This window comes from Monodon monoceros, unplaced genomic scaffold (assembly GCF_005190385.1).
Source record: "Monodon monoceros isolate NGI ecotype Baffin Bay Population unplaced genomic scaffold, NGI_Narwhal_1 Super_Scaffold_6, whole genome shotgun sequence".
Taxonomy (NCBI): domain Eukaryota; kingdom Metazoa; phylum Chordata; class Mammalia; order Artiodactyla; family Monodontidae; genus Monodon; species Monodon monoceros.
This window is the reverse complement of record NW_021703783.1, coordinates 86,228,913-86,243,786: the sequence shown is the minus strand read 5'-3', so window position 1 is coordinate 86,243,786 and position 14,874 is coordinate 86,228,913. Positions and strand designations below refer to the sequence as shown.

At 46.0% G+C, this 14,874-nt stretch overlaps 1 protein-coding gene across 2 annotated transcripts in view; it reads left to right on the top strand.

Moving 5' to 3' along the window:
• Positions 1 to 11,282, top strand: part of SYN3 (synapsin III) — a 402,826-nt gene extending 391,544 nt beyond the window's left edge. Inside the window, exons 11-13 of one of the 2 annotated variants that reach the window (XM_029206767.1) lie at positions 687 to 774; positions 5,711 to 6,002; positions 9,220 to 11,282. In XM_029206767.1, the coding sequence (XP_029062600.1) occupies positions 687 to 774; positions 5,711 to 6,002; positions 9,220 to 9,352 (513 nt within the window). In that variant the 3' untranslated portion in view covers positions 9,353 to 11,282. The remainder of the gene's footprint in view (positions 1 to 686; positions 775 to 5,710; positions 6,003 to 9,219) is intronic. The other variant, XM_029206768.1, reaches the window with a different exon arrangement.
• The last annotated feature ends 3,592 nt before the right edge of the window (positions 11,283 to 14,874 follow it).

Below are 14,874 nucleotides of genomic sequence, written 5' to 3'. Positions count from 1 at the left end.
CTCTGAGAGGCCCTTCCTCCCTTCACCATCCTGGGGAGAAAAACCTTGTCTCAACTGGGCTTTGGGTGTCTGTAGGCAGAGATTATTAACATAAGAAACCAGTTGTCTCCTCTGTGCCCTCCATCCCGGGCCTGAGCAGGGAGCAGGGTGTGTGTGTGTGTGCGCGCACGCACGTGCCCGTGTACACACATGCCCTTTGTATGCTCCCAGGGCACCAGTCAACAGAGACTATTGTGTCTTCCGTTTTCCTCATCCTCCAACCTCGACCTGCTCCCTCAGAGCTCCTCCCTTCCACAGTCCTCACCATGGACTACCAGATTATTCTCCAAAGAATTTGCTAGACCCCCAGCTTTCTGGAAAAGCAAGTCCCAAAACCTGCTCCCCCTTTCCCCACAAAAACAAACCTGTGATAACAGATGTCAGAATGACGGTCATACTCGAGGGGGCTGCTGGCTGGGTGGGGCCACAGAGCAGGCTTCTCCACTGGAAATGTTCTGTCTTGACCTGCTTGGTGGTTACACAGGTGTATCCACGTGTGAAAACTCATTGTGCTGTACACTTAAGAACTGTGTACATTATGTAAGTTTTACCTCAGTAGTGAACAGATGTTGATAAACCCTGCCCTCGTACGCAGGAAGTAAATGGCTGTGGTGATCACAACAGGCTTCTTTTCTCTTCTGCTCTAGACTCCTCAGACTAAACCAGCAAAACCCCCTGGGCAAGCCCAGCTTGGACCTCCGCTCGGACAGCCTCAGCCACGGACACCCACACAAGGTAGGGCCCACGACGAGCCGCGCACCGAGAGAAACCGTCCAGCAAGCATGCTGGAATGCACTGAGGGGTCCACGCGTGACTTCCAGAAGGCGCTCTGGAACACTCCATCTTAATACTTTATCCCCAGATATGTGCCCTCGCTCTGTATGCAGAATGAAAGAGACCATGAGGTTTGTCACCCCCTTAAATTCAGAAAAGGAGGAAAGGAAGACAGACAGTAAATGTATTAAGTACCACTGTGCTAGGGACTTTCCCATTTGTTTTCTCATTTTCAGCCTCCCAACTTGTCAACAGTGAAAACAACCGTATTTCCTTTTTACAGAGATGGGTGTTGAGGCTTCGTCCAAGGAAGCACAAGAAAATGGCAGGTTTACAAGTCTGGGCTTTCAGATCTTCTAGAAATTGTCTGTTTCCTAGCCGCTAGCAGTGCCTGATTATAGATTTATGAGCCAACCAGCTAGAGTGAGAAAGAAAAACGGAACGTTGTACAGAACCTTGTCGATTGGAATTGTTCCTCAAAAAGTATCCCAGCATTACTATGTAAATGCCACCATTTATGAGAGAATGGATGAACTATTGATGACAAGATGAAAAGAAATCGTGGCAATAACTAACTCTCTCAGGCTGCCAGCTGCTCGGGTGCCCTCACGCTCAGGCCTGGGGAGAAAGTCAGCCCATGTCCTCTCCTGCAGTCAGAACTTTCCGGGCACACTCACTGCTCTAGTGCCAGCTTGGACCGCTTCGCACCAAGAAGCCAGGCCAGGCATTTTCATGGCGACCTTTTAAGGATCTGCTTTAAGACTCATCAGAAAGAAACATTACTGTCACGCTGTGGCCTTCCCAGTCGCTTTTATCAAAGTAACAGATTCACTGCTTCTTGGGAAAATCGGCCTTGGGCACTAAATGGCTTCTTCTTCAAAAGGTCTTAGATAAAACACTCCATTCATCTTTCTTGTCTGTGCTTCTCTTCTTGGAAAAGCAGAAAGCATTTAAGAAGAGGGAAATTGCATGACTTTACATAACTGTGTACCAAAGAACACTGGCTTCTTCTTCAGGCAGATAAACACCTATTTGAATCCACTTCCATGTCTCAGTACCCTGGCAGACTTAGGCAAGTTACATCACTTCTCAGAGCCTCAGTTTCCCCAGTGATAAAGGAGGAAATGACAGCTGCCCCGTTTAGTAATGGGAAGCTTCCCGTGAGAAAACGCAGGTGAAGCAGTTAGCAAGGTGTCCCGGCGTGGAGGTAGTGCTTAGTAGGTTCTAGCTCTTACTACTACTGATATACTGTTAATAACTATTTATATGACCTTTACCATTAAAAACTCACTATTAATATTTTGTGTCTTACTAACAATTATAATATACATGTTGTCCTTAATGGTTGTTATCATAACAATCCTTATAACTAAAGCAGCCCCACTGCCCTCCTGCCTGGTGATAATTCTATAATTATAAATGTTCAAAAACAACTTATTCATCACCCTGCCAGGCTCTGACTGTGCCTCTGCCCTACCCTGGCCTGTCTCACTCTGCCCCAGGACTTACTTTTTCAACCACATTTGAACCGAGCACTTTTAAAACAGAGAGCTACTATATTCTGGTTTCCTTTCCGGCCCAGAGTAGAGACACGCTTGATAAAGGGATATTTTAAGCGACATGAGGCTAAACACACGTTTAGTGAGTTGAAAAACAATCAATTTAAAACCAATTAGGATAATTAAAGAAAATGCTCATTGAATTAACATTCAGATTAAAAATAACAAGGCTAATTAAAACACAGTGCTTTCATTGAGTTCCCAAAATAACAAGATCACATTATTAACTTGTTTTCTGAACTCACTACTCACTTTCAACTCAGTAAAAATAAAGGTCTCTTTTAATGAACTTCATCATCTTTTAGCACCAATCCTGGGCTAAGGCAAATACTTTCTACATTTAATTTTTTTTCTGTATGTGGTCAAACAAAAAATACTAAATTTGTTGCTTTGCTGAGAAGCTGAAAGAAATTAGTGTCTCTTGATGAATCCCACCTGTATAATAGGGACCGAACGAATAGTTAATAAATGAATGAATGAGTATCCAGATTTTCCAAGATATTATCAGTCTTGAGGAGAAGAATGTGGAGAGGTGGGGCGGGGGGGAGGATTTAAGATAAAACTAGAAAACATGTCTTTTTGGACCTACAATGGGTTTAAAAAACAAAAAAGTAAACCAACATTTAAAAATCAGAAGCTTTTACATAAACATCTAGATTTCCAGCTTCTCTTGATAGAGCAGGAGCTCTAGAAACAGTGGGCCTACTTGCTACATAGCAACTGTCCACTGACAGGGCAAGGACTCCTCCGTTTGCCTCAGGCCCTACTCCTTCCTTGCTAGTGGCACTTCCGCAGTGACACAGTGTCAACTGCCATTTTCTTTATGCTTGCACCTCTTTAAAGAGGTAAGTCTCTGAACCGTGTATCTCAAGTGGGAAAATTTTTTAAAGCCACGTGATTTTTCTGACACTCTCCTGCTTTATTTATTTATCTGCCTGGCCCTATAGGTGTTTGAGTTTTGTGATCAATGGGTCCTCCAATCTACTGGGACAATATAGTCATGAATCAAGCCGTGTGCAGTCAGTTGCTAGACTAGAGCTGCAATTCAGTCCAACCTGGAAAGTGTTGCACAAGCTCACAAAGATGTTCAGATGTGGAGGGATGTTTGATGTCTAGTCCAACGACCTCATTTCCAAACAAGGGCCCAGAGAGGAGAAGTGACGCACCCACAGTCACATGGCAGGTTAATGGCAAGGACCTGGGGCTCTGGTACCTGTAGGGTGTCAGGGCCACCAGACATGCAGGTCGTGCCCACCACACAGGGCCCAGCTGAGACAGTCTGAGCGGGGAGGCCAGCTGAAATCTAGTCCTTGCCCCCTTTGCACCGGGCTCAGAGCAGCCACCACTGGGGGAAAGCACCTTTTTCTTAATTTGCACAAAGGTGCTGCCCTGTGTGGTACAGTAAAGAAAAGAAAACAAAAGAAAACAGAGCTTTGAGTCAGAGAGATCTAGGTTTGAGTCTAGGCTCTTCCCCTTACTAGAAGTGACACTTTTTAAGCAAGTCGCAGTATATCTGGGACTGAGTTTCTTTGTAAAATGGGGATGATAATAATGCCTAACCCACAAGCTGCGAGGGTGCCCAGCCCAAGGCCGGGACATGATAGAGAGGACCCAGTAGAGACCTGGGGAGCTCACACAAGTGGAAGCCACATTATGAAAGGGCTCAGAGTTGAGCTCCAGCCCTTTTTAAACTCTCAGTCTCCCATCCTCTCAACAAAGCATGGCGAGAATCACCGCGGTGCATCCCACCTTCCCAGGAGCCGCTGTATCCTGGAATGGAGAGCAGCAGGCAGCTAGTCTGCTTTGCCAAGATGCATTTCACAATCAGCAGTCCTGACACCTGGGTTCAAGGGTGAGGAGGGTGCACCTTGCTTGCTTGGAGCCTTGGAATTCCACTCAAAGTCATTTCTGGGAGGCTAAAATGTCCTTTCGCTTGTAGGTGAAAGCCTATATGCTCTGTGCAGGAACAGGGTGAAGCCAAGCTCCTCTGTGGGCTTTCCGTGGTTACCCCTTCTAGTTATGAAACCTTAATGAGGCTGTTTCCACTGCAACCTGATGAGAAGAGTGGTATCTTCCCTACCGGCCTCTCTCTAGATCAAATGATATATTGCTTTTGAAAGTTCTTAGAAAAGGTTAGAGAGCTATTCGAAAGTAAGGGATAATTATTTTCATTGTTTCAAAAGTAATACATCTTCAGTGTGGAAAACATCAGTGAGCAAAAGGAAGAGAATTTAAGTCCCTCATCATCCCACCACTTTTAAAATCATTGCTCGGTGCCTCATTACTCGAAGTGTGGAAAGCAGAAGCATCACCTGGGAGCTTGTTAGTAACGTAGACCCCATTCGTGTTGCCATAACAAAATACCACAGACTGAGTGGCTTCATCAACAGACCTTTATTTTCTCATGGTTCTGGAGGCTGGAAGATCAAGGTGCCAGCAGGGTTGAAACTTCTCCTCAGGGCTTGCAGACAACACCTTCTCACTGTGTCTCCACGTGGCCTTTCCTCTGTGTGTGCAGGTCCCTGGTCTCTCTCTCTCTTCTCATAAGGACACCAGTCCTATTGGATTAGGGCCCACCTTTATGGCATCATTCAGCAATAGTTGCCTCCTTTAAGGCCCTATTTCCAAATACAGTCACACCAGGGGTTAGAACTCCACCATATGAATTTTGTGAAGGGACACAATCCAGTTCATAACACCGCTCAAGACCTACTGTATCGGAATCTTTATTTTGACAAGATGCATGGTGATTCATATGCCATTAAAGTTTGAGACACACTGGTTTTAATGTATAACCTTCCAGTCTTTCTTTTTTACATAGCTTTATACATATACATGCCAAAATGGAATTAAATGGCAAATACTGTTTTATAAGCTGCTTATCAACAACATCCCACGTCATTTAATATTATTCTGCCACGTCATACGTGATGACCATAGCATATTCCATTATATGAATTTATCTTAATGTTCCTAGTCAGTTCCTCTACAGTTAGGCGTTTGTATTGTTTTCAGTTTTTCACTGTTACAAAAAACACTGTAGGGACTTCCCTGGCGGTCCAGCAGTTAAGACTTCGCCTTCCAAAGCAGGGGGTGCGGGTTCAATCCCTGGTCGGGGAACTAAGATCCCACGTGCCTCGTGGCCAAAAAAACCAAAACATAAAGCAGAAGCAATTATTGTCACAAATTCAATAAAGACTTTTAAAAAATGGGCCACATCAAAAAAATCTTTAAAAAAAATGAAAAACACTGTAATGAACATCCCTGAAGCGACACTTGTTCACAGCCATATTTATCGTAAAAAATATCTGAATGTAATAATTTTTTTCTCCCTGTAGGGGGCCCTCGCCAAGCTCAGTCTCCTCAGCCCCCGAGATCTGGAAGCCCCTCGCAACAGAGGCTCTCCCCACAAGGCCAGCAACCCCTGAGTCCCTCATCCGGATCTCCACAGCAGCAGAGGTCACCAGGCTCTCCACAGCTATCCCGCACATCTGGAGGCAGCTCTCCAAACCAGGTCTCCAAGCCAGGCACCACCCTTACCTCACAGCCCCGGCCCCCCATGCAGAGCCGCAGCACCTCCCAACAGGGTGAAGAGTCCAAGAAACCAGCAGCACCCCACCCCCATCTCAAGTAAGTGCTTTGGGAATTGGGAAGGGCATAGGGTGGACTTAGGGTGTGGACAGAGCTGGACTGGCTCAGGATCAGGAACTCGGAGACAGAGGAAGACCCACCAAGGACTCACCCAGACTTTAAATGGGTAGAAGGAAGCCCAGAGGATGGAACCGGGATGGCAGGCAGGGCCCAGAAAGGTGAGAGGATAGATTAGGTCCCACTGTGATCCTCCATGTATACATGCATCAGTTATCTCTTGCTGCATAACAAACCACCCTGAAACTTAGTGGCTTAAGAAAACAACCATTTTCTTTGTTCATAATTTTTTGGTTTAGCAATTTGTTCTGAGTTTGGCTCAGCTGGGAGGATCTTCTGCTGGTCTCTCCTGTAGAGTTGCCAGATAAAATATAGGATGCCCAGGCAGATTTGAATTTCAGAGAAACAATGAATAGTTTTGAACATAAGTATGCCCTCAAATGTTACATGGGATATACTTATACTCAAAAAGTTATTGTTTTTAATCTGAATTTCAAAATTAACTGGGTGTCCTGTATTTTTACTTACTAAATCTAGCAACCCTACTCTACTGGGATCACTCATATGGCTGTAGTCATCTGGCAGCTTACCTGGGGCTGGATGGTCCAAGAGGGCCTCCTGCACATATCTGGTTGTTGGTGTTGCCTGTCAGCTGAGCTTCTCTCTCTCCTTGGGCCTCATCCTCCAGCAGGCTGGGCCCAGCTTCCTCACATGGTAGAATTACATTCCAAAGGGGCAAAAGTAGAAGCTTCAAGGCTTCTCAAGGTCCAGCCTTAGAAGACGCCACATAATGTCATTTCATCCCATCACACGCCTTTGGTAAATACGAGTCACATGGTCAAGCCCAGATTAAAGAGGTGGGGAAATAGACTCTTGATAGGAGGATCTGCAGAGTCGCATTGTGAAAGACTAGGTGATGAGGACAGGAAGGAGTGTTGCCACCACTTTGTAAAAGATCCATCCCAATGCACACATACATCCTCTTTCCTGTTTCCACTCAAGCCCGTCTCTTGGTTTGAGGTCAGAAAGAGAGACCCTAAATGTGTTTTCTTTGGAAAGCTTCTCCCTTTCTTCAACTCCAAACACTAATATTAATAATCATCGTTTCACTGCTAGCATCTATTATCTACTTACTATGTACTAAGCCCTTCACCTAGTTGGTTTGTTTTTTTTAAGTCCCACAGGCTTAGGAGTTAATAACAATTATTATCCCCATTTTACAGATGAGCAAACAGAGAAAGACATTAATAATTTGCCAAAGTTTCCACTGTTAGGAAGTAGAAGAGCTAGGATTGAACACAGGACATCCAGCCCATGAGTCATGCTAACCATAATTTTTCTGAATAGGTAATACATTCACATGGTTCAAAGATCTAAAAGATATTGTTTTTATTGAAAAAAATCTTACTCCCATCTCATTCCTATCCAATGCTTTCCTGCCCCCTGCTCCCCAGAGGTAACCATTTTTGTTAGTTCCTTGTGTGTTCCTCCAGTGTTTCCTTATGCAAATACAGAAATATATGTTCTGATTCCCTCCTCCCACTTATTTACACAATCAGCAGTATTCACTGTCCACACCATTTTGCTCCTTGCTTTTACATTTAACAGTAAATCCTGGAGCTCTTCCACTCAGTTCATTGACATTTTCTCCTTTTCACAGCTGTATAGTATTCTACTATATAGTTATACTACAATTTATCCAACTAATCCACCCTAAATGGAAATGTGGTATGCTCTTACAAAGAAGGTTGCAGTGAGTAGCCTTGAAAACATGCTGTTTCTTATACGTGCAGGATCAGCTGTATAGAAAATACCTGAAATGGTATTATTGGATCAAAGGACAAATGCATTTTTAGTTTGATGAAATTAGCAAGTGGTCCTCCAGCAATAGGCATAGAGGTTGACGGCACAGACTCTAGAGTCAGACCACCTGGGTTCAGTGTCAGCTCTGCCACTTGAAAGCTGCATGACCTCAGAAAAGTTATCTAATCTCTCTGTGCTTAGACTTCCTCTCATGCAAAATGGGGACAATAGTACTTGCACCACAGGGTTATTGTAAGGATTAAAATGAGTTTTTGCACAGTTAGTGCTTCTAGCCATCCAGAATGCAGCTGGCTCCATACGGGCGTATCTGTGACAGCCTCTCACATGTGAAAAGATACAGCCCAGCTGATCACAGGACAGACGAGGGCTTTGGGACTTAAGCCAGGTTTGGACACTAACCTCAATAGTCATCTAGCTAAAAACATTTAAATCTCCTGGGTTGTTGCTCTAAAGTATTATTTGGTTCAATTCAAATCCACAGGTATTTATCAAATGCCTACTCTGAACTTAGTCCTGGATAACACCCCGGGGGGAATAAGCAAAGGGGGAAAAGATAGTCTCTGCTTTGAAGAAGATTTTGTTCAATGTGATGACAAGACCAAGTGGGGATCTCTTCCTATGTCTTTCACCCCCACTAGACTGTGAGCCCCTTGAGGGCAGGGCCTGAATCTCATTCATCTCTCCAACCTGTCACCTAGCATTAGACTGGCACACAGGGTCAAACACTGTTGTTCAAACAGTAGGCACCGTGAGAATTCCAAAATGGGCTGGAATCGGCAATAAGGGCTTCCGAGAAGAGTTGGAATTGAAGCCCAGAGTGTCAGAGCAAGAAGAGACCTGAGGGTGGGCCAGACCGACCCTCCATTTCGCCGATGAGGGAAAGGAGGTCCCGAGCAGTGAGTTACTTGCCCACAGCCGGAGGGGCCAAATGGCAGAGAGGGTCTGGAATACAGACCTCCTGATTCCCAGACTAGCGCTAGAAAGTATAGGAGGAACAACCATAACCCGGTGATACAGCCCTTCACCAAGTGGGTTTGTACACAGAGGCAGGAGAGTGGTCAAGCTGCGCTCTAGTCACGCCTGCCATCTGAGCAGCCTGGCTTTGTGAAAAGAATATGAGCCCTGGATGCTCCCCTGTTACTTGCTGTAAGCCCCAATTCCTGTGCCTAAAGAAGAAGGATACCAATAACCACCTGCCAGGTTAATTGCGTGTGTGGCGTGCTCAGCGTCGTGTAAGGGCGGCGATGCCTTGTTTCTGGCCTCACTGTCCTTGTGGTGACGGGGCTCACCCAGCTGGCTTCCAGGCAAGCCCCAGGACTCACTTCCTGGGGAGTCCAGCCTTGTCGCCCCCAACCCCCTTGCCTTTCTGTTTCAGCAAATCCCAGTCCCTGACTAACAGCCTCAGCACGTCTGACGCCTCCCAGCGTGGGACCCCAAGTGAAGACGAGGCCAAGGCCGAGACCATCCGCAACCTGAGGAAGTCTTTCGCCAGCCTGTTCTCTGACTAACCCTGTCCAGGCCGGGAGGGGGGTGCCCCGTTACACTCCCCCCTCTCCTGCCCCATCCTCCATCTCAGCCTTGGTTCCTGACGGGAACAGAATGGAGGGCCTGAGAATATACTTTCCAAATGCCTTTGGTCCAGGAACTGAGTATCTATATGTGTTCCCACTTTCCTTTGCCATGACGTTCCAGCATTGCCCGACTGAGGGGTGGGCCTTTGAGAGCCTCCAGGTTCCTCAAAACGGGCCTTAAAGACAGGCATCACGTCAACCTTCCTACCCAGATGCTTGCTTCCCTGCCTCAGATAACCACGTGAGATGTCTGTGTGTGGCTAGTTTTGACATTTCTTGTTAGTGTTTTGCTTGCCTTTGGGAAGGGCCCCCTCTGAGCCTTGCCCCACCTCCATCAAATGCAGACGCTGAAGTCAGACCTCAGCAATGTAGGAGGCAATAAACTTTTGACAGTGTTTTGCAAACAAAAGGAGAAAAGCGCAGCCAGGGGAACCTACCACCTACCCTTGCAAGTCCCATCCAAGCTCAAGAGATGGCCCTGCAGACCAGACAGCCAAAGGCCCCATCACACCCGCCACCAGTGGATCTTGAAGACCATGGAAAGAATTCAGAGGCTGTGTGACCCGTGGGGCCTTTCAGAACACAACAGAAACAGAGGGGAGGCTTTACAATGTCGCTCGTGCCCAGAGTGCTATCCTAAATTGGACAGCCAAGAGCAGACCACGGGTTCTTTTAGGAATCATCACTAGTTCCCAGAGGGGGAGTATGCCCTCCACTTCCCAAGGAAGGAGTTAGGTTAGGGCCTCTCTACCCATTCCGTGTTACACCACCATTTGGTCTCTGAATTCCTACCGGGAATGTTGTGTTCTCCTCAAGGACGTACAAGGAGCCAGAGACAAGGAGCAGATGGATGACACAGGATCAGAAAGTGCAGTGACAGTAACTTCTAGCTCGGCGTTTTGCAGGCAGTGTACAGCAAGGCACTGGAAGGTTACTCAGTTATAAAAGGGTTCACCGGTCAAACGTGTTTAGGAAACACTGTTTTTTGTTTGTTTCTTTTCTGAGATTGATAGTACATATCAAAGGCTCTTGGAATTCCTGCAGTAAAGAAATTAGCTTTAACTTTGTTTAACCCACACTTATTTGACTAAACAAGTTAACTGCAGAGCTGGAAAATGTAACCCTGACTCCCTTCCCAATGCTTTCTCCTACATCAGACTCCTGTCATGATTAGATGGGGTGCAGGGGTGTCCCAAATCTCCAAGCACCTGGTGCTAGAAACATTGTAGGTGCCAGACCAGCCTCCTGGTTCCAAAGAGCCGAGGATAATCCAACATAGCCATGCTATCCCCTTACAGCCCACTTTGCAACTTGAGGCACGTCTTCCCCTCACTGTTCATAGGGAAGGGGGAGAGGGAGGTAAAAGTGAAAGCGTCCTTGGCCTGGAGCTGCATTCTGAATAGGAGAGTGCAGAAAACTGTCGGGCAGGATGTAACACCACAAAGCCACGTGTTTTAGAAGATTGAGAACACAGGAAATACGTGAGGCGATCGTCACTCTTCTACACTGGAAATTAAGATTGGAAGAAAAAATCAAACTATCTCACCCAATTCTCAGTAATAAAACACAACCCAAACTACACAACAAAGTGGTGATAGGCTAGACAAAGTTTCTCAAAGCATGAGACATGGCCAATGTGCATAGCTAGCTTCATTTCAGACCAAAGGATTCAGAATTTCTGGTCATAAGGCCCAGAACCTGTATCTTTGTCAATCTCCCTAAGTATTTTGAATGCACGTTGAAGTTAGACCAGCAGCCCTGCCCTGAGCTGTGTGGGAAAGGTGAGAAACAGTACTGGTGTGGAAGCATCACAGCCAGGGCCCACTCCTTGGGTGAGCAAAGCTAGTGGCTCCATAAACAATGATTACATGGCTTAACTTTTCCCACTTTCCCATATTCTGTCCCTTGTCCCTAAAAACATCCCAACATTCAAACCATATTTCCCAGATATTCCAGTAGAATATCAAACTCATTTCTTAGGCTAGGCATCCTTGTTTTTATAACCATGCACAGAAGATTCCATGACATGAGACAAGTTTATAACCAACACATTGAAATAAATTTTCCCATCAGTCTGTGTATGAGTACAGAGACCAAGAATGGTCCTTTGGAGACCGTTGATCCCCAAAATGGACTGTTTCCTCACATAGGCTAGCACATGTTCCCTCCAAGCATTTAACCTTTAATAATCGTGATATTTTTTAATGGGAAAGAACAAAATGAAAGGGGGAAGGGAGTCACTCTGTAGAGAGTCTGAAAGGTTGTGTTTGTTATTTTTTGCTCTGTTTCACAACCTTGGCCCAAAGAAAGACTAGCATTTTCCATCCAAGGTGACTTGGTGAGGCTGAAACATGACAAAGATCCATTTGGTTTGTGCTGACATGTAGCACAATGAAGAGAGAATTTCAAATGCAGCCTCAGTAGACACCTCCACCAGCCGGAGAAAATATCTTCTTCCAGATCTTCCTCCTAACAGCATGATAAAAGGGTACTGTCATCTAATTGTCAAATCAGCTTTCGAGGGATACTGGAATCTGCGTATCCTTTCTCTTGCATTAATCCTCTGGGTCCTCTTCATCATTACCACACTGCCCCCCCCGTTCAGTCCCTGCTGATGGAGCAGTTAGTTCTACCATTCCAGAATTTCAGGGGTTATAGGCCTTCATTCCCATGGTAACAAATACAGTAGCAAATCCCATGAGCCTGAACTTCAACTACCTTCTGGAAGTTCTCATCTGAATTTGCAGTGGAAGGAGCTCGAGGGGGAAGCAAGCTGGTGCCGGCATCTCGTGAACGAGCTACGTGGGCACAGCACAGCGCACGCTGTGTTCGGCACACGGTGTGCAGGATGTGTGTTAGGTTGGCCCTCCTAGAAAACTATGAAATTAACAAAATGTAAACAAAATGTTAAGAGAGAAGAAAAAGGCTGTTTTTCTACGAGTATCAATGTGAGGAAATCACTTGCCCAGGAAGAGAATCAAACCAACAGAGAGATTGGTAAGAAGCTGAAGAGAATCTGTGGCCGTTTTTTAACCTACGGGAGAAAGCAGAGCAGAAGGCTGAGACCTCCCCCGTGGTGAGCGTGGCCCACACAGGTGAGTTGACTGCGGGGCCACTGAGGCTGGGAGCTGAAGGGACCAGGTGCCACTGTCAGCATCAGTCAGGAGGTGCAGCGAGCAGACCAGGACAATACGAAGGCTTGTCCAGCAAAGACCCAGGGGTCCCATCCAGACCACACAGCAGACCACAGCAGAGCCCAGCTCGAGCCATCCTGCAGGCACACAGTGTTCTTTCAGAGCCCTGCCCCTCCCAGTGCCTCATTCAACTTCATAGAACAAGTTGGTGGCTCATTTGGTTTTGTGTGTTTAGAATCTGTGAAAGGACGCAAGTTAGAGTCCCAGTGTAAGCGAGTTAAGTCAGCCTCGCAGATACAAGCAGTAACTTAATTATGCTGGAGGAATAGCTCAGAGCCTAAGAGCACTTGCACATGCATCGCATGGTTTTCTTTACCCAAGAGAACAAGCAGGCTGGTTGCTAACTATCCCCCCTAAGTGTCAAAAGCTGTCCTCGACTCCAGAGCAGTCATGGATGAAATTCCATTTCAGTCTAATATTTAGACTCTAATAGAAGGTGGCACTTTTGGTTTGGTTGGAGACAAATTGCAAGGTTGGGTGACAAGTCAAACCAGTCCATTAACCAAACAATGCATAAAGGGCACAGAGGCTCCCTTGTGTTTCCACAGACAAAGTATGCAGCCCCAAGAGATGAGACTTCTCGATTGTGTTCATGACCCTCAACTGGCAGGCCAAGAGGAAAAGATGAAAAGTTTTTGAAATTTCAGTGTATTATTTCTTTAAGGTAAAACCAATGTAAAACTAAACATTCTTCTTACAATTGTGTGTGTGTGTGTGTGTGTGTGTGTGTGTGTGTGAGAGAGAGAGAGAGAGAGAGAATTCTTTAAAATCCTAAATACGTTTCATTATTTCTATTCTGCTTGGTCCTCCTGCTTTAATTCCAATTTCCAAACTCCATATTTTAAGTATCTGCTCTGTGGTCTTTTGTTGAGTTTAGAGCAGCAGCAAGTTAACATCCCCTTGCCTCTCAATTAACATTTTACCTGTTTTGCTATGGGATAGCAGAAACTTAAGTGCTATAACCTATTGGGGAATCCCAAGAGAGCCATTAAGTCAGTTAAGATGAAACCTTATGTCACATGACCTAACTAGTACTTCCCGTATCTGATCTCCTACAGTCAACTGGAGGCTATCCAAAGGAGTATTAACCACACTCACAGCACAGTGGAGAGCTGGGACCTGCCTGGCTCCTCCCTGAGGCTCTGTAATTTGGCAGCTACTGCCCAGGGTAGGAGCAAGACAAGCCTTGGCTCAGGGCCCCAGGTATAGGGAGCAGAGGGAGAGTGGAGGAATTACAGAGATATTAAGCTAAACAGTGATCTCAGGAATTGGAGAGAGGCAAGCAAGAGTGAGAGAGGACAGACTTCAACTGTTTGTACATAGGGAATCACAAAATCTTACATTGTTAAGAGAGGATACCTCCCATGATTTGATTTCCAGCTATGCCAAACCAGAGCTCTCATTTATAAATGGCCAGGGTTGGGGGTGGGGGTGGGGGAGAAAATCACTAAGGCTACAAGCCAGTGATGTGGAGTGCATCTTACACAGCATTCTGCACCAGCAGTCCCCAACCATTTTAGTGCCAGGGACCGGTTTCATGGAACACAATTTTTCCACGGACCAGGGGAGAGGGGGGATGGTTTCAGGATGATTCAAGCCATTACATTTATTGTGCACTTTATTATTATTACATTGTAATGTATAATGAAATAGTTACACAGCTCACCATAATGCAGAATCAGTGGGAGCCCTGAGCTTGTTTTCACTTGCCACTCACTGATAGGGTTTTGATATGAGCTGTAAGCAATTGATTTATTATGGCCTCTGTGCAGTCAAACCTCTCTGCTAATGATAATCTGTATTTGCAGCCGCTCCCCAGCGCTAGCATCTCCGCCTCAGCTCCACCTCAGATCATCAGGCATTAGATTCTCATAAGGAGTGGGCAACCTAGGTCCCTCGCATGCGCCGTTCACGGTAGGGTTCATGCTTCTATGAGAATCGAATGCCGCCGCTGGTCTGACAAGGTGGAGCTCAGGCGGTAATGCGAGCGACAGGGAGCGGCTGTAAATAGATGAAGCTTCGCTCGCTCACCTGCCGCTCACCTCCTGCTGTGCAGCCCGGTTCCTAACAGGCCACAGACTGGTACCGGTCCATGGCCCAGGGGTTGGGGACCCCTGCTCTACACTATCTTCTATCACAATACATCCAAGTGGTGTCAGAAAGTCACGCAGTGAACAGGCTATGACCAAACCATGACTTCATTCTCATCCTACACCAGCAACACGTAAAACTCAACAGTCTCAGTCTAATGAAAAGAATGTAGAT